This window comes from Rhinoderma darwinii, chromosome 3, assembly GCF_050947455.1.
Source record: "Rhinoderma darwinii isolate aRhiDar2 chromosome 3, aRhiDar2.hap1, whole genome shotgun sequence".
NCBI lineage: Eukaryota > Metazoa > Chordata > Amphibia > Anura > Rhinodermatidae > Rhinoderma > Rhinoderma darwinii.
In genome coordinates, this window is record NC_134689.1 from 206,416,976 (window position 1) to 206,437,211 (window position 20,236).

General features: G+C 43.1%; 1 protein-coding gene across 1 annotated transcript in view; it reads left to right on the forward strand.

Moving 5' to 3' along the window:
* Positions 1-11,887: 11,887 nt before the first annotated feature.
* Positions 11,888-20,236, forward strand: part of ATXN7L1 (ataxin 7 like 1) — a 132,436-nt gene continuing 124,087 nt past the window's right edge. Inside the window, 3 exon segments of the mRNA XM_075857285.1 lie at positions 11,888-11,916; positions 11,918-12,144; positions 12,618-12,686. Coding sequence (XP_075713400.1) covers positions 11,888-11,916; positions 11,918-12,144; positions 12,618-12,686 — 325 coding nt within the window.

Here is a 20,236-nt window from a genome sequence, read left to right on the forward strand (position 1 = left end):
TCTCATCTCTGACGGCTCCCATCTCTACCCTTACCAAGAAGAGTGTGAACGCCAAGGTGTGGACTCCAGAGGCAGAGTCCGCATTTATTAGCCTCAAGAAATCCTTCACTTCAGCCTCGATCCGCCATCATCTAGACGTATCTCGGCAGTTTTCATTGGAGGTGGACGCTTCTTCTGTTGATGCAGGTGCACTTCTGTTCCAGAAGAGCCCCAAAGGAAAGGCAGTAGTATGTGGCTATTACTCAAGACTTTTTTCTTCTGCAGAGCGCAATTACTCTATTGGGGATCGGGAGCTACTGGCCATCAAATTGGCTCTGGGGGAGTTGAGACATCTTCTAGAGGGCGCAGCTCACCCCATCTTGATCTACACCGACCACAAGAACCTCACCTATCTCCAGTCCGCTCAATGACTAAATCCCCGTCAAGCCAGATGGTCGCTGTTCTTCACCTGTTTCCAATTCGTGCTCCACTACTGTCCTGCTGACAAGAATGTGAGGGCCGATGTCATGTCCGTGGTGGCGGGCCGTCAGGTTCACTCTCCCCCTGACAGCCGCAGCCATGGGTCAGCGAGCGCTGGCCCCAGTCTCCTCCTCAGGAGACGCCAGCGCTCACTTCCACTCACCTCGGCCGGATCCCGTAGGGTGCGCGCGCACACTCGTTCCCACTCTTAAAAGGGCAGCGCGCGCACCGGACTTTAATTAACTATTAGCCATTAGCCCATGAGTGCCATGGACTATAAGAGGGGTTCACTCCCTTGCTTCTATGCCTGAGCGTTGTTGTCGTACCCTAAGTTTGTCTATGTGATGGTCTCTTAGTGTGTTCTTGTTCCTGTTACCTGTATCCCGTGCTATCCTGGTCGTGTGCCGTGCTGAGCCAGAGTCATGCTGTGCTGTATACCATGCCTGTCCTGCTTCACCACGCCTGACGTCTGCCTGCTGCTAAGTCCCAGCCGAGCCTGCCTTGCTACTGTCCGAGCTGCCACAGGTAGCCTATACGAACTATAGACTTTAACCTGCGCCCTGTTGGCCAGCTGCCATACCACCAAGGCGGTACGGCCCAGTGGGTCAACGAACCCTACGTGACAGTCGATGCCCTGTCCAGGTCATTTGAGATGGATGACACGGTGGAGCCCCTTCAAAGTATCATAGACCCGTCCTGCATTGTCACTGTCAACCCTTTGCAGGTTAGAGACATCCCTCCGGGGAGGACTTTTGTTCGGTTGGCAGACAGGAGAAGAATTCTCCACTGGGGACACAGCTCTAAATTGGCTGGGCACGCTTGTGTTCGGGACCTGATTGCTCGTCTCTTCTGGTGGCCCACGCTACCCAAAGATGTTGTGGACTTTGTCTCTTCCTGCACGGTGTGTGCTTCTAACAAGGTTACTCACTCCAGGCCTGCCGGCCTGCTCCAACCTCTTCCTGTACCCAATGCCACCCTAGCAGCACATTGCAATGGACTTTGTCACAGACCTTCCTCCCTCAGCAGGATGCAACACTGTCTGGGTGGTGGTGGATTGGTTCTCGAAGATGGCACATTTTATCCCACTGACCAGCCTACCTTCTGCTCCCCGACTGGCGAGTCTCTTCATTCAGCACATCTTCTGCTTGCATGGCTTTCCCCTTCACATTGTGTCTGATCGGTGGTTTCAATTTACCTCAAAGTTCTGGAGAGCCCTCTGTAAATTCCTGGATGTGAGATTGGACTTTTCCTCAGCCTATCACCCCCAGTCCAATGGGTAAGTCGAGAGGATCAACCAGATCATGGAGAATAATGTCCCCCACTTTATCTCCTTGCAGCATGATAACTGGGTACAACGTCTTCCATGGGCCGAGTTCTCGTATAACAACCACACAAGCGAGTCCACCACTTCCACTCCATTTTACACTGTGTACAATCAACATCCTAGAGTCCCTCTTCCTGTGTCAACTACATTTCAGGTACCCGCTGCTGACTCTGCATTTGGGGACTTTCTGCAAATCTGGCAACAGTCTCGGTCCCCTGTTTTGCTGGCAGTCGATCGCATGAAGTGAAAAGCGGATACAAAGAGAAAAGAGCCGCCTCCGTAGCTTCCAGGTACCAAAGTCTGGCTGTCCTCACGGAACATTCGTTTGAAGGTGCCTTCATACAAGTTTGCTTCCAGGTTCCTCGGTCCTTTTGAGATTCTGTGACAGATAAACCCTGTCTCCTATAAGCTGCGGCTGCCTCCTACCCTCAGAATCCTCAACTCCTTTCATGTGTCCCTCCTGAAACCGCTACAGTAAGACTTCCAGTTCCACAGTTGCTCCCATCGGTTCTTCTGATGTGTTTGAGGGGAGGGAGATCCTGGACTGCAAAAGGGTAGGAGCAAGGACTTTCTATTTGGTGGGCTGGAGAGGGTATGGTCCTGAGGAGAGGTCCTGGGAGCCGGAAGAGAACCTCAGTGACCCTGCTCTCATTAAGAAATTTCTCTCTCGCTCTGGTCCCAAGAAGAGGGGGCGTAAGAGGGGGCATACTGTAGCGTCCATGGCCACGGGCCGTCGGGTTTGCTCACCTCCCGAGTCCTGCAGCCATAGATCTGTGAGCGCTGGCTCGCATCTCCTTCCTAGGACACGCCAGTGCTCACTTCCACTCCGGTCTGCTTTGTCCCGTAGGGAGGTGACTAAACCAGACGGCCCGCGGCCATGGACGCTACAGTATGCACATGTGAAACCATCATCATCAACTACACGTGATTCCTGGACTATAAGAAGGGCCCTGCCCTTCTGATACTTGACTGAGCGTTGTTAGTGTATCCCAAGTCTGTCTTGCAAATGGTTCCTTAGTGTTTTCCTGTTCCAGTTGTTACCCGTGCCCTGTTACCCATATCCTGTATCCCGTGCTGTGTTCTCGTTTCTGAGCCTCTTAGTGTTGTAGTCGTTCCCTACTGCACCTGCTGTCGTTTGCCATGTCCAGTGTCTTCTGCCACGTCCAGCGTCTTCTGCTTTGTCCAGTGTCGTCTGCCACGTCTAGTACTGTCCGCCACGTCTGCTGCACCTACCTCCATCCGTGCTGTCTGGACTAGTTCAGGTACCCATGTGTTACGAACTGCTATAGACTTTTGTATAGACTGTGACTAGGCCAGCTGTCTCTCTACTATGGCAGAGCGGCCTAGTGGGTCCACATACCCTATGACCGTGACAGTTATGGCTGTTTGATGGCGGCGAGTGAAAAACCAAAATGTAACAAAAAACAAAAGGGGTTAATAAATTTTGATGTTTCTTTACAGCTATCCTGAGAAGTTTACAGAGTTCTGTAGGATGAGTGTGGAGGCATTTGATCGGCTGGACAGGATCCTGTCCATCCATTTGATCCGTCGGGACACCACAATGAGGAGGGCCATCCTACGGAGAGTCTGCTAATCACGTTGCGGTGAGTTTTTTTGTCATGTATTTTTGTCTTATTGTGTTTTGCCTTCTTAACCATCTTTACTAAATTTCCATGCTAAATATAGTGAGTATGGTCAAGATTGCTCCTGGTAGTAATTTTTTTTTTCTTCTCTCTCTTTCAGATTTTTAGCAACTGGGGAGAGTTATGCATCTCTGCACCTCCAATTCTAGGTTGGTAAATCCACCTGGTCCGGAATTGTGAGGAGTACATGCCATGTGATCTCGCAGCACTTGCAGCCCAGTTAGACCCAGAAGACTTGGTTGCAGGCAGCAGCAGGCTTTCAGTCTGTGGCCAATTTCCCAAACTGCATAGGCGCCGTCGACGGGAAGCACATACGTGTGCAGCAGCCACTGCACTCAAGGATCCCATTACCTAAATTATAAAGAAGTGCTTTTCTGTGGTCCTGATGGCGGTGGCTAATGCCTCATATAAGTTTGTTGCTATCGGAGTCAGCACCTATGGCAGTACTGGGCAATCCTGGGTGCTACTGACATCGTGATCTGGCCAGCGAGTGACGGTAGATCAGGTGACTCTGCCCCCTCCAAAATCTCTTCCGGGTACCACGCATCCACTCACTTTAGTCATGGTAGGAGATGAGGCTTTTCCGCTGATGACCAACCTGCTGCGCCCATTCCCACGTAGGGGACTGGACATGTCTTCAACATGAGGCTAAGGGCATGGCGATTTGTGGAGTGCACCTTCGGGATCATTAGTAAGTGGATTGTCTTCACCTGTGCAATGCAGTTGGAATCCGGACACAGTTAACCTAGTCATCAAAGCTGCCTGTGTGCTCCAACTATGTTCGCGACTATGACAGTTCTGACATGGACATGGAACAACAGGCAGCTTTTAGTGACCTACCTGTCAACAGTTTTTTTTGGCCGTGCATCCAACCTTGTTGTACAGGTGAGAGATGCCTTTGTGCACTACTTCATGAGTCCCGAAGGTGCTGTGCCCAAGCAATTTTCATGCCTCCGTGAAGAGCAGCCTGACCAGGACGGATGGTCCTCCTCATGGGTCCCTTCAAAAGCCTTTCATCATCCTGCCGCCAGCAACATGCCTCTGATCGCATTTTGTTTAAATTTTATTTCATTATTAGCCTTTTATTTTCAAGGCCTTAACCTGATTTTCTACAAACTTTCTTTCATTAAAATTAAAAGTTGATTTTAGTTCAAATACATGTGTCGTGGCTTTTTTTGCAAATTAATTTGAATGTGTAAAGAAGATTGTGCGTCAAGTGTCACTTCATCTGTTAGGAATCTCATACCCATAAATTACATGATGTACTAGATGCACATCAGCTGGAGTGTCCTTGTTGTGTGGGTTGTTTTGTTGTTTTTTTTAAGAAAAACGCACATTGATTTTTTTTTTAACTAAAATACATATAAAATTTGTTTTCCCTAATAAAGTCATGCTGCGTCTTTCTTAAAAACTGTTTTGTTTTACAATGAAAAAATAAACTTGTGACATGTCAGAAGTTTTGATGGGTCGGGGTCCGAGAACTGGGACCCCTTCTGATTGCTAAAAGAAAGCAGCAGAAGCACTCAGATGAACACTGAGCCGCTTCGTTTATTATTGGGGCAGGAGCGGGAAGGAGTTGGCTCTGGCTGTCGTTGGAGACTGCACCATAAGCAGGGTCCTGAAAGAGCCCTAAAGCCTGCCGAAACTGGTTGATAAGTTCACCCAGTTCTGGCAGGGCGGGGGCGTGATTGAAGTCTGCCGCCACGGCTAAACAGTAGGCCATAAATTGTTGCTGCCTTTCCAATGGCATCTGGAGGCAGGAAGATGCCAACGTGTATCCAAATAAAAGAAATTGGTTGTCGCCGCACACCCTCAGGATAAGGGACATGGCCTCATTCTCCACCTCCAACTGCCTGTCCGTTACCCTGAGGGTCCTTCTATGCCCCCGTGTGGAAGAGGTTCAGGTAGGGGGCCTTGGTGGCCACAGGGGGGAATCAGCAGGCGATGCTGTTGCTGGTGAGGAGACGGGTGTCTCCTCCCCTGGTGACATATCTGTGACCACCAATCATACAGCCAGTTGTTCTTTTCCCTCTGCTTCATGCTGGGTGGATGTGGAAGGAGTGGGTTTCCTCTCCCTTTGCTGCTGTCCATCTTGTCTGGCTCTTGAAAATTGCCTTGAGTTCTGTAGGAGAAAAAAAATACATTTTAAGTACATAGTACAACTAATTTTGAGAATACAAACATAGGCATCAATACTTACGCCCGTTGTCCCCTTCTAGGCAAGATGAATAGCAGCACCTCCTGGTGAGGGACTTTGGGTCTTTTAGAAGGAGAGCCTGCACTCCTCTCAGCCTTCTGCACCTCCTTCATAAAGTGGTCCCGCACACTCTTCCACCTTTTTTTCACGTCTTCCTCTGCAAATACAAAATATAAGTTAGAGCTTAAAATACTAAGAATAACACTTGTGGAAGAAAGATAATTAATTTAAAAAAACAACACATTAGAAAGACATACTAACCATTACGCCTTTTATCAGAATTACCAAGGCTCCATGCCGGTTACATTGCCTCGCAGATTTGTAACCCGCAGATTCCGGTCACTGTACCCAGCCGCACCTTTGTCACAAAGATTGGCGTGGGACTGTACGTACCTGTAAAAAATTAAAATAGAAATGTCAGTTTATGAACTCAACCAACATTGTCCTGCACATACAATTTATGAACCCCCACCACAGGGTATGTTCATACGTATCGTATTTCATAGCGGAAAATCTGCAGCGTACAGCAGAAGGAGAGTGGATGAGATTAGAACAAATCTCATCCACACGCTGCATAAAATCCACAGCAAAAACTTATGTTCACACAGGACGCATACGCTGCGTAAAGGTACACAGCGTATCCGCCCTGGCAAGCACAGAGAATTCCGACAAAATAAATAAAATTTAAATGCTTCGGATTAAAAAAAAGCACCGCAGGTCAATTTATGTGCGTTTATTGTGCATTTACGCAGTGTTACTAGGAAAAAAAAAGTGAAAAAAACCCAAACATACATTAAATAGAAAAAGCATTGTATACTCACTTCCTGAATCAGTCTTCCCACATCCATATCGGTAATGGTGCAGCGAAACAAGCTAAACATGAATGAAGAGAAGTGTATGACGCTGATTGGTCAGCGTCATACACTTCTCTTTACAACGCCCACTTGGTAAAAAGTTAAAAAACGCCCAGTTGCTCATTAAGAACTAATTAGCATAAATCTAAAATTGCTCATAACTTGCTAAAAAATTGTCGTTTTTCAAAATAAAAACCACTGTTATCTACATTACAGCGCTTATCAGATTATGTGATCGGAGATATGGCACTTATAATCTGGTGACAGAGCTTCTTTCAATTTATCTGCTTGTAAAACAGATAGCAATACCACGCAAAATAGTTACTAATTAACATTTCCCATGTGTCTATTTTATGTTTGCATAGTTTTTTGAAGGTCCTTTTTTTTATTCTAGGATGTTACAAGGCTTAGAACTTTAGCAGCAATTTCTCACATTTTCAAGAAAATTCCCAAAACATATTTTATAGGTACCAGTTCAGTTCTGAGGTGGCTTTAAGGGCCTTATATATTAGAAAACCCCATAAGTCACCCAATTTTAAAAATTGAAACCCTCAAAGTTTTCAAAACAGCATTTAGAAAGTTTCTTAACCCTTTAGGTATTTCACAGGAATTAAAGCAAAGTAGAGGGGAAATTTACAAATTTCTTTTTTTTCACAGAAAATCCATTTTAATCCTTTTTTTTTGTAATACAAAAGGTTTTACCAGAGAAACGCAACTCAATATTTATTGCCCAGATTCTGCAGTTTTCAGAATATCCCACATGTGGCCCTAGTATGGTAATGGACTGAAGCACCGGCCTCAGAAGCAAAGGAGCACCTAGAGGATTTTGGGGCCTCCATTTTATTAGAATATATTTTAGGCACCATGTCAGGTTTGAAGAGGTCTTGTGGGGCCAAAACAGTGGAAACACCCCCAAAAAGACACCATTTGGCAAACTACACCCCTCAAGGAATTTATCAAGTGGTATAGTGAGCATTTTAACCCCACAGGTTTTTTGCTGAATTTAGTGGAATTAGTCCATAAAAATTAAAATCTACATTTTTTCCAATAAAACTTAGAAATGATAAATTTTTACAAGGAATAAAGAAGAAAAAGCGCCCCAAGATTTGTAAAGCAATTTTTCCTGATTACGGCAATACCCCATATGTGGTAATAAACGGCTGTTTGGACACACGGCAGGGCAGGCACTATTTGGCGTTTGTAGCTCAAGTTTGCTGGATTGGTTTTCGAGTGTCATTTCACATTTGCAAAGCCCCTGAGGGACCAAAACAGTGGACAACCCCAGAAGTGACCCCATTTGGATAACTACAGCTCTAAAAACAATTTATCTAGGGGTATAGTGAGCATTTTGATCCCATAGGTTTTTTGCTGAATTTAGTGTAATTAGGCTGTGAAAACTTCTATTGTTTTTTATTCTTTTTTTTTTACAGCATTCACCGTGCTTTATAAATGACATATTTAATTTATTCTGTGGGTCGATGCGATTACGGTGATACCATATTTATATAGCTTTTTATGTTTTACGGTATTTGCACGATAAAATCACGGTTTTAAAAAAATTATTTCGTTTTTCTGTCCCTATATTCTAAGAGCCACAACTTGTTTATTTTTCCATCAAGAACAAACTGTAGTTTTTATTGGTACCATTTTTGGGGACATGCGACTTTTTTGATCCCTATTTATTACATTTTTTGGGAGCTGAAGTGACTAAAAATAGAGATTCTGGTATAGATTTTTTATTATTTTTTTTATGGCAGTCACCTTGCGGGATAAATTACATGATATTTTAATAGTTCAGGCTGTTACGGACGCAGCGATTCCAATTATGCATAGTTTATTTTTATTTTTTTCTAATAATAAAGGACTTTATAAGGGAAAAAGGGCGATTTTTTTATTTTATTATTTAGAAATGTTACATTTGTAAATTTTTTTATAACTTTTTGTAACTTTTTTTTTTAGTCCCACTAGGGACTTGAAAATCCAATTGTTGGATTGTTGTTATAATACCCTGCAATACTTATGTATTGCAGGGTATTATACCTGTCAGTTTCACACTGACAGGGGACATATTAGGTCATGCCTCTGTCAGGACCTGATCGCCTTCCATAGATGGCAGACCTACATATATACAAAACCAGAGCAAAGCTCTGTACATAAATATGGTACCAGAGCAAAGCTCAGTACATATATTCAGCACCAGAACAAAGCTCTGTACATTTTTAAAGCACCAGAACAAAGCTCAGTACATTTATACAGCACCAGAACAAAGCTCAGTACATATATACTGAACCAGAACAAGCTCATAACATGAATACAGCACCAGAACAAAGCTCAGTAAATAAACACAGCACCAGAAGAAAGCTCAATACATAAATACATTACCAGAATCAAGTTTAGTACATAAAAATAGATCTCAGTACATATGTACAGCACCAGAATCAAGCTTGTGACATATATACAGCACCAAAAACAAGTTTAGTACATTTATAGAGCATCAGAATCAAGCTTATAATAAATAAAGCACTAGAACTAAGCTCAGTACATAAATGTGGCACCAGAACCATGCTCAGTACATAAGTACTGCACCAGAACCAAGCTCATAACATAAATACAGCACCAGAGCCAAGCTCAGTACAGAAATATAGTACCACTACCAAGCTCAGTACATATATACAGCACCAGAACAAAGCACAGTACATTTATACAGCACCAGAACAAAGCTCAGTACATAAATACAGTACCAGAACAAAGCTCAGTACATATATACAGTACCAGAACACAGCTCAGTACATAGATCATTTGAAAACTCAGGTTAACCCCTGCCATATAATTTTACACCATGTAAGGCTGAGTTCACACGACCTATTTTCAGATGTAATGGAGGCGTTTTACGCCTCGAATTACGTCTGAAAAAACGGCTCCAATACGTCGGCAAACATCTCCCATTACTTTCAATGGGCTTTACGATGTACAGTGCCGACGACCTGTCATTTTACGTTTCGCTGTCGAAAGACGGCGCGTAAAATTACAGCCTTGTCAAAAGAAGTGCAGGACACTTCTTGGGACGTAATTGCAGCCGTTTTTCATTGACTCCAATGAAGAACAGCTCCAAATTACGGCCGTAAAAGACGCCCTGCAAAACGCGAGTACATGCAATTACGTCTGAAATTCAGGAGCTGTTTTCTCCTGAAAACAGCTCCGTAATTACAGACGTAATTGCAGTTATCGTGTGCATATACCCTAAAACTGCAGCTCCCAGTATTGTCTGAACAATGGTAATGATATGCTGGAAGATGTTGTTTCACAAAAGAACAGTGATACCACAATCATCTCGCTGCTGATCATATAGGTAACTACAGTAGTGGTACAACTTAATCAGAGGGACGATAAAAAATGACTCACATGTGATGTCTTCTCTAACTAAAATCGTTATTTCCTTTATTTCCTCCATTCAGCTCGACCTCCATGATGACTTCCTACAGCTACACCTCGCCTCTGAAGAGCTTGTCACCCAGATGTCTTTGGCTCCTCACATTTGTAGCACATCCACAACCCCTATACTAAGATCAAATCTTCATAGTGCGACACACTACACCCTTGAGCACGATACACAACTGCGTCACACATTTTGCCCCTGAATATAAAGCACCACACACAGTGCCTCTAGAAATAGAACCACACGCCATGCCCACTGAACATAAAGTACCACATGCACACTATGCCCCCTGTAGATAGTGCCACACACAGTGCCCCTGAAGATAGTTTCCCACGCTGTGCCCCCTGTACATAGAGCCACACACTGTGCCCCCTGAAGATAGTGCCCCACAATGTGCCCCCTGTAGATAGTGCCCCATACTGTACCACAGTAGATAGTGGCACATACTGTGCGCCCTGTAGATAGTAGAATACACTGGGCACCTTGAAGATAGTTCCCTCTGTAGATAGTGCCACACACAGTGCCCTTGAAGATAGTACCACACACTGTGCCCCTTGTAGTGTAGATAGTGCCATACACTGTGCCCCCTGTAGATAGTGCCACATGTGCTCCTGTAGATAGTGGCACACACTGTGCCTGCTGTAGAAAGTGCCACATTGTTCCCCCTGTAGATAGTGCCCCATACTGTGCCACTGTAGATAGGGGCACACAATGTGTACCTTGTAGATAGTTCCCCCGATAGATAGTGTGACACACAGTGCCCTTAAAGATAGTGCCACACACTGTGCCCCATGTAAAGTGCCATAGTGCTCCTGTAGATAGTGGCCACACACTGTGCCACATGTAGTGACCCACAAGTGCCACACTCGAACCCCTGTAGAAAGTGCCACACACACAGTGCGCCCTAAATATTGGCAAACACACTATACACCCCACTGTGCCCCCTGTAGAAAGTAACACAAACTCTGCTCCTGGTAGAGAGTGCCACACATATTGTCCCCCGTAGAAAGTGCTACACTCAATTTATACTGTATGGGGGCAGCTATAGGGGCATTATACTGTATTGGGCAGCTGTGGTGGCATTATACTGTATGGGGGAAGCTATAGGGGGCATTATACTGTATGGGGGAAGCTATAGGGGCATTATACTGGATGGGGCATCTGTGTGGGCATTATACTACATGGGGGCATCTGTATTGGCTTTATACTATATGGAGGCAGCTAGAGGGCATTATACTGTGTGGGAGTCACTATGGGAGCAGGATACTGTGTGGGCTGAACCGGATGCAGGGATTGGGTGGGAGTAGAGGCGTGACTTAGAAGAAAAAAAGTTGTCCCTGTTTGTGATACTTGGAAGTTGGGCGGTATACGTTACTGTTTTAGAAGAGCTTAGAAGCTTTTAGGCTGGATTCACACACAGCATTTTGCGTGGTGTGTTTTTTTTAGATAGAAAACGCTGGGACGTGATGTTATGTAAAAAGAATATTGAAAGTCTACATACACAGCGTTTTGGATTGTGAAAATTTTTGGTTTAGCTGTTTTGTTTGTTCTTTTTTAAAATGCAGTATTATGCCCTGGCGTGTTTTTTCCTATAGGCTTCTCCATATGCATTGAAAAACGCAAGAAAAAATAAAATACGCCACCAAACGCGCTTCTAACTATTTTAGTTTGTTTACATAGTTGAAACCCGATATACTGACAATTTTGCAAGAGGAGTGACTGATTTGGTTAAAAAAAAAACATCTGACCCTCTAAAATTAGGTGAATATTCAATTTCGGTCTTGTGTACACGTTTGTTCATGTGCTGACAGTTTAGCGCCTTGTGCATTGTATTAAACATGCGATTTATTTGCAGTAATGAAAAAGTTCCCCGTCTCCTGACTCGCTCGCCTCACAAGAGCAGTCTACTATACTATGAATGGGAATCTGCGCCGTGGCTCCCTCTCTGGCCACTGGCGGCACTGCAGCCAGTACATGCCAAACATGAGCATGGAGGATCAGAGACAGTCACTCGGCTTCCCCCTCCCCTTCAGTCAGCTCAATGTCGGAACGTTCCGAAGATGACGTCACGGAGCCTCGAATCCCGTGTCGCTCCGCTTCCGAAGGAAAGGAAAAGCAACAAGAAGGAAGAGCAATGGCGACACTGGATCGCAAAGTGCCCAGTCCGGAGGCTTTTATGGGCAAACCGTGGTCCACCTGGATCGATGCCGCTAAAATACACTGCTCCGACAGTAAGAACACGGCCCCATCCAATTGCTGTGTAACCGATCAATCAGCCCCGCACAGCCTGGGTTTATGTAGCCATCTAGATTGATATATAGAAAATAAAAGTGAGAGACCGGTCCCTGGTGTCCCTGCGCTACTCCCTGTAGTCCTGGTCAGTAAGACAATCCCTATATACAGCAGAAGACATGTAGAAAGAGGGAGAGCACCAGAGGCAGACTGAGACTGAGTGTGTGTGGATTTACTGTGTGTCTATTAGAGAGGCCCATCCTTTAGTGCTGTCTGTGCTCTTATCCACTGGGGCTTCCTATGCACGCCTGTGTATTCTATGAATATGTGCTATAATATCACATAATGCATGTGCCCATGCCGCCAGTGTGGTGGGCATGGTGGTCCATGCTGGGCTGCCAGGCTTCCTAGACGCTGCTGTTTACATATGTTCAGATGCATATCTTGACTTTGGCTTTTCTTTCTCCCACAGATGTAGATTTAGAAGAGACTGGAAAAGACGGCGGAAAAAGCAGGGAGGTTATGAGGCTTAATAAAGAAGGTAAGTGTTGCATGTGTACACCAAACGCTGCTTTGTCCCGTTGACCAATGAACACGGGTCCTACCTCACGCATATATGTCCGTAATGGGCTTCTATATGGTGATGTTCAGATTTACTAACATACTTGCTATTAAGTATTGCGCCTAAGGGACGCTCGGGACTGGGGGGTATTTAGTGTTTATATGCACCTGTCCGTATAGGCTGCTGTTTGGAGGTATTTCATGGGAAGCTTGTCCATACAGTCACCTGTCCAGGCTAGCGGTATGTAAACATGCAAGACCTCTCCCCAGGGCTTGACATCCCACGAAGCCGGGTAGCCAATGCATCTAGCAAGTTGCTCCTGCTGCGGAACCGTTGGGTTGTCTTCAGCTCAACTGCTAGAATGTTCTAACTGGCTCCTGATATCTACCTCAGTTTGCTCATGCCTTCCTCAATGCCTACAGTTATGGCCTACGAGACCAGCTCTCATTTCATCACTATAGTAAAGGGCTGGATGAATCCCAGGTAGCCAAAGCACTTACAAATCTGCTGCTGGTGTCTAACTATTTGTGTAGTGTTTCTTTTAAAGTAATGTCTTTATTTTTACTACTTGGCTACTAATAGACCTAGACTGGCTCCTAAAGGAGTCTAATGGACCAGAATCCACAGTAATTTGTGCACCTTTTGCATTGTACATGCAATAACTCTGTAAACGCCGTAATTCTTGTCATAAACATAGGCCAAAATGTAGACTCTCTTGACGTTGTTCTTTGTGGCTTTCAATGATCATCTTTTACTATCGTTGTATTGGAAATGACCTGGTACAAGCCATGTGTCCACCATAAGTAGACCTTTTTTGGGTACTGTTGTGGATACCGGACACTCTTGGAGATGCTGTCAGTTGTCCACGTCGGCGCTTTTCTCTGTTGTGTCATTCATATGAATTTGTTACTCTTGGGGAACGTTCCCTAGTGTTTTTCTTTATTGTGTTTTTGTAGTTTACAGTGTAAGCGGTGGAATTTGGAAGAGCACACTTTGTGTCATTAATGTCAAAATTTCTACTGTGTGCACGCTTCCCGTGAATGCCTGGCGTAAAAATGTCAAGTACGGTTGCGCTTCTAAAAAATGGAATGCTGCCTTTTAGAGTGACACACCAATTTAGTTGTATAATAGCCGGTGTTTTATGTCAGCTCCTATTGACTAGTCAGCAGTGAAATTGTTCTGCCAGAATTCTACAGCCATCTTTTATGTAAAATGCATGTAACATCCACGTTTTTGGGGTTGTATTCATGCAAAAAAAAAAGGAATTATTTTTTAACGTCATAAACATGTAGTATTTTATTTGATTATTTTTTTGAATTTGTGATCAATGTTACATGTTTATGAAGCTTTTCTTGAAATATTTCAATATACTCCAGCCTTTCCTTCCTTTGGAGTGTCTAATGTGAGCACTTTGTGTATGTGTGTGTGTGTGTGTGTGTGTATATATATATATATATATATATATATATATATATATATACATGCACACATGTCGGTTTACTGGAAATTTGTTAGCTTTTGCTATCGTGGTCTTTTATAAAAAACGTAGGATCAGTATTTCCCCCATTGAAAACCTCTCTTTCCCTCCCTGACAGATGTATTAAAGACGTTTTTGGCATTTCCATACCCATAATTCAATCTGTTCCCTTATCACCAGATGCTATGGCGTCTGGCAGACCCATCTTTCTAAACTAAAATGTCTTCCGGTGACTTTACATTGCAGGTACTACTGACCTGTTTATTCTTAAAGGTGTGTGCTGCGAATTGTGTATCTGACATATTGAACGGTAGACTTTTTTTTTTCAATTTTTTTTTCAATTTTTTTTTATTGAAAGTGTAGGCAGCTCTTGTGTTCTGAAAGTTTCAACTGCAGGGCAAAGCGGGAATTGATAACCTCCTGCATCTAGCATGCAGGAACTTCAGCAGACAACGGGCTGTTTTACAGTATGCTGTAGGTTGTGTCTGCTCTATTGCAAATAAAGAGCTTAAATGGAAACTGTCAGCAGTTCTGAGTCTTCAAAACTGCTGACAGTTCTATAAACTGTATAGAGAGAGCAGTGCACCATTACCTGTGTTGTCAGTCATGCAAGTTGCATGACCGAGAAATCGACATTCTGATGTCCCCAGCGCTGTGATTGCAAGTGCCACCCTCTGCTCTGAGTAACGGATCTAGTGGTCTCCTTTTTGGGTGCTAGAGCCGTCACTCAGAGCATGGAGGAGGGGCTAGCAGCGCTCGATGCCTGGAGCACAGAACATGAAGAGGCCACCTCCGTGGCACTTGCGATCGTGTCACCGGGCACATTAAAACCGATTTCTCAATCATGCAACTTGCACGACCGACAACACCGGTACCGTTACGCAGCTTTTCCCGTCCTGTATCTAGTGGTGTCAGCAGTTTTGAGGACTTAAAACTGCTGACAGGTTCCCTTTAACACTCTTATCTGCTTGGTTTATTATCTGTTGACTTTATTACTTTGTTCACACTGGTGTCATTGCTTCTGTATTTACAGGATCCATGATAGATTATTTTTGATCCATTTTGTAATGGATCCTGACAGATCCCATTGACATAAAATGGGTCTGTCGGGTCTCCGTTTATTTTCTCAATAAAATTGCACTTTATTCTGTGCTACTCTAACAACAGAAAATAACGAAAGTGTGTACAAAGCCTTGTTATTTATTTACGATATTTATTTACGATAAAACAGTCTTCTCCAAAATTCTGTATTCAGTTTTTGTGGCTTTTTTTTAATTTATTTTTTTAGCCAAAACCAAAAGTGGATCCAAAAAGTTGGAAAAGTATAAGGGGGAGTTCAGACTGAGTTTTTTTTATGCGTAAATCGTGCCACAAAACGCACCAAAAAACGGCCGAAAATGCTTCCCATTGATTTCGCGGGAAAAAGAAGGGACATGCCCTATCTTCGGGCGTTTACGCCTTTGACCTCCCATTGACATCAATGGGAGGCAGAGAAAGCATAATTCGCGTCGTTTTAGGCTTGAATCAGGCCTAAAGGAAATGTCTCCTCTCTCTTATATCTGTATCCACTCCTGTGTTTGGCTCAAAAAACTGCACGTGGGATTCCAGCCTAAATCTGAATGGTCTAAACAGATTTTAAGAACATTTATTCACAATAAAGACATTTGTATTACAGAGAAGGCATTTCCCTGGTTGTATAACTGAGTAGCTCTGTTTGGTAAAGCAATAGAATCTTCCACTTAGTTGCTTGCATGTTTTCCAGCAGGACATGAATACTGGGTATGTTTTTTGGAAATGGCCCGGTTAAATACCTTTTAAGGGTAACAGTGCCCGGATTATGATTTTACTCTGTTTATTTAGTAGTTATTGGTACAGTCTATAAGCCCGTACTGTGCGAAGATTCTAATATTTATTGCTGGTAAGTTTTGGTGAGGCTTGTTCACTCTGAAGTTTAGCTATTATAAGTCAATGCAACCATAGATGAATCCACTTACAATGGCAAGATATTATTATGCAAATGCAATACAGTTTCCATTGTTTTTTGTCTTATGCATTGAACCTCGTAAATTTTACAATTCATTGTATGTTTTATTGTAGGTTGCGGTACTATTAATATTCAATTTATAAACCTGGGTGTAGTGCAAGCTGAACGCTACACTGAATATCGCTGAAACAAATATGGCGACTTAAGCCTGTGAAAGCTCATGGTTATGAGTGCAAATATAACGGGCTATAGAAAAATGCCTGTGTATTTTATTTGGGGTGTCTTCATTTATTAGATTACTATATGGTTCTAGTGGTTTACTAGGTGGCAAGTAGCTGAGAAGCTTTTGGGTATCTAAACTAAGGATGGGTAATATAAATGTTCTACTTTAGAGCTCCTGCACATGTTCTGGGAAATAATGGTATGTGGTTAGTGGCATTGGTTGTTCCAGTTTACTAGTCGAGTAATACTAGAGACAGGCAAATGTCTGTTTTGTTGCAACCTTGTAGAGTTGATCATATTATTCTGATACCGGCATGTAATATGTGTCCTAACTGTTTGCATAGTTTGTTTACCAGCCTCTTAATACTTCTTGAACCAGCATGTGTTCTTGGTCCACGTGATTGCATCTTCAGTGGATACATTTGCACTTCTGATATTGCCCTACCAGAGCTTGTGTTGAAGTTGCATAAGTTGTGTCTCGCACAAAGCTCTTGGATCACTGTTAAGCTGAATGGAGACTTGGAGATCATTTTTTATTTTTTTATTCAGCCGTTCTGAGCCAAGTCAGTGAGTTGCTCTGACGGCTCTGCTGACAGTGGCTCCTGTGTGTGCCCCTGAGCGATTTTCCTTAGCTCAGTTCTGATCAATCCAAAGTGGATCCACCTGATCAGAACCGAGCTTAGAAAATCACTCTGGAGCCACTGCCAGCCGAGCCATCAGGGCAGGTCACTGATTTTGTCTCTGAATAGCTTTCTGCAGCTTCTATGTGCTGTGAAAAGAAAAAAAAAATTTGGGCCTGTTCACATCAGCGTCGGGTTCCGTTCATGGGTTCTGTTAGAACTTTCCGCTGGAGGAACCGATGAACGGAACGCCAAGCAGAAACCGTAGCTTCTGTTTGCATTACCATTGATTTCAATGGTAATGCCTCAGTTGTAATTGGTTCAAGTTTGTTTCCATTACGTAAGGTTTCTCTTTTTTTTAGTGGAAACAACGTAACTGACTGCGCTATTGTTTCCCCGAATAAAACGAAAACCTAACCAAAACCAACTCCATCGGAAGCATTACCATCTAAATCAATGGTAATGCGAACGGAAGCTTTGGTTTCCGTTTGGCTTTCAGTTCATTGGTCCAACCGATGGAAAGGTCAAACGGAACCGATGAACGGAAGCCCGACGCTGATGTGAACATAGCCTTACAAAAGTGTTTTATCACTAAATAAATGCATTTCAATGAAAAACAAAAATGGCCCCAATGTTGTCCATATCTTTTAAAGGGGTTGTTCGGCTTCTAAAGGATAACTTTATATTGCCTATTAAATCCAGCACAACAGCTAGAGCTGCTTAGGAGAGTTCTTTTAGGGGTTGGGAAACCGCCTTGACAGTTTGCGGTGGTGGAATCTCAACTTGCTTGTCCAAAAAACAATCCTGTTGAATAAGTCTCTTAAAAAAAAAAATATTTTAGGAAATTCGACGACGGTTGTTCTGTTATTAGCACTGTTGCTGTTCAGCACTGCTGTTGTGGGGTAAGAGGAATAGGGAGTGTTGGACTTCAACTTGCCCTATCTTTTGTTCCCATGGATGATAACCCCCTACCAGAGGTGTCTGCCAGCTGTTTATTTTTTTTCTCCTCATTGAAATAAATATGCTTGCGAAGTCGAGGGAGAAATAGCGGTCAGCCAAAATGAGCGTTTAGCCAACCGCTTTCTCAAGTGTATGGAGTTTGTATGTTTTCCCAGTGCTTATGTGGGTTTCCTTCGTCTGAAAAAAACAAAAAATGGTTCCTCGTATGTGCCTTTTTGTCTCAGACCAGTTTAGCAACGCCAATGGCGACAAAAATTGATGCGAGTCTGCAACGCTGTTCATAGAGGTGTGGACTATCCTTGTGAAAAATATGAATGATGAGAATGATGGTACACAGCTGCCAGATTGTGCGGGCAATCTTTTTCCTCTAGATCCTAAGTTTGCGAACCATGGTCTGAATCTGAACCGGGGACGCCAGCTGCTTGGGCCTCGCAGACTTGCCATCATAGGTGCATTGGAGGTCTGTGTCCGGTGGCGCATACAAGTTCTTGAGGCTGGCCAGCGTCCGGAAGTTGTGTGCGGCAATGCATGGAAGTGAAGAGGACCCAGCAGTGTTAAGAGATAAATAAATATATAATCTCTCATTCATTTAAAAAGGTTTTCCAGTTGACATTTGCATTGGGGCTTTCTGTGGGTTTCTGTCACTTTTGACGGCAAGAATAGTGTAAAATGACGGAAGCCTAAATAAGACTTACTGACTTTATGATAAAAAGTTCTACAACTTTCTAATATACTTTGTGTTACAGTCAGTTCCTCAATATATATATAAAAAATATTTAAGGTCAGTGCAGGGGAGCATACTTGTTTACATCCAATGGATCAAAACCTTTACTGACACGGTCCTTCTTTTCCAGCAGAGAGTTTGCTACAAATGTATCCAGTCTGGACAATTCTTTGCTCAGCCCAGGCTATAAGCAGATACATTTTTACATTCTAGCAAACTATCTGTACAGAAGAGAGATTTGTGCTGCTGATCTATTTAACTCATAGAGGATTTACAGGATTGGATCCAGTTGTACCAAACTCTCGGCTGAGATCAAGACTAGGTCTGAAAAACTTTTTTAGCCTCTGCATGTAAACCGGAATAGTTTTCTTCCACTGACACCAGAGTTCTTGAAAATGGTGCAGAATTAAAGGATTAAGCTTCCTTTACTTAAAACCAGTACATGCAATTATACTTACTGTAGATTTTTCTACTTTCAAAGTTACATGGTGTGATGAGCTCAATACTCTATTATCTAGTCCTTATAATAGCAGTGAGCTAAACCGATACCTTCTGTTATACGAAGTTCTCTTTATAACACCTTGCTGTGTTTTCCAGACCTAGAATTCCTCTTCTGAAAACACGTCTTTTCTATAGACCTTTCCTCTTTAGACCTCTTTATTTTGTTGGTTTACTTCCCCTTGTTGGTATTCTAACTTGTTTTGATTGTCTTTGGACATGTTGTCATATCTACGTTTCTTCATGGTAGTCGTGTAATCTGGCTGTGTTAAAAAATGTCCTCCTTATTTTACTGTAGGGTAACTTCCTGTTTTCCTCTATATTTAATATTTTTTCTATTCTGTACTTTTTATATGTGTTTTTTTTATATCTGCTAAACCGACCCCTACAGGGAAACTATAAGTTGCAGTAGCCATGGAAAGCATGAGCTTTTGAGACTAGCCCAAGTGTTCTAAGACTGACCAATGGAACACTTGGGCTAGTGGTGACCAGGGGAGCGCTTCTTGCTTTTCCCAGAGGCGGGGGAGTACCCTCCTCAAGAATACACCAAACTCATAACTATGACTCCGGTGTATTCTTTTATCGCTCTTATTAGCCAAGTGACGTAATATTATTATTTTTTGTGTCATTTTGACTGATATTACAGTGACAGGTTTGTTGTCCTATGATTCAGCCGACCTATCCACTTTCAATATAAAAACCAAAGCACATTTTTTACAAAGAGTCCGAGGACATTTGAACGCTAAATTGTTTGTATCTATTTTATCTTTCGATTGTGCATAGTTTTCTTAGATACGTCTGTATTCAGATGGCTGTAATATATGGGAGCTGTATATTTCGTGCCACGAAACAGATCAGATCCAGTCACGTGTAATCAGGAAAGCCTTTCCCAAAAAAGCCATGGTGAATACATGTGACTGGATTTGATTCTGTTCATTATGGCTTTCCTCTGATTAGTATCCTATTCCAGTTATTGTAAGAAATGTACCTTATGGAGATGCATTAAGTTTTCCTATACTTTGTGTATGTCTTTTTTTGTTTCTT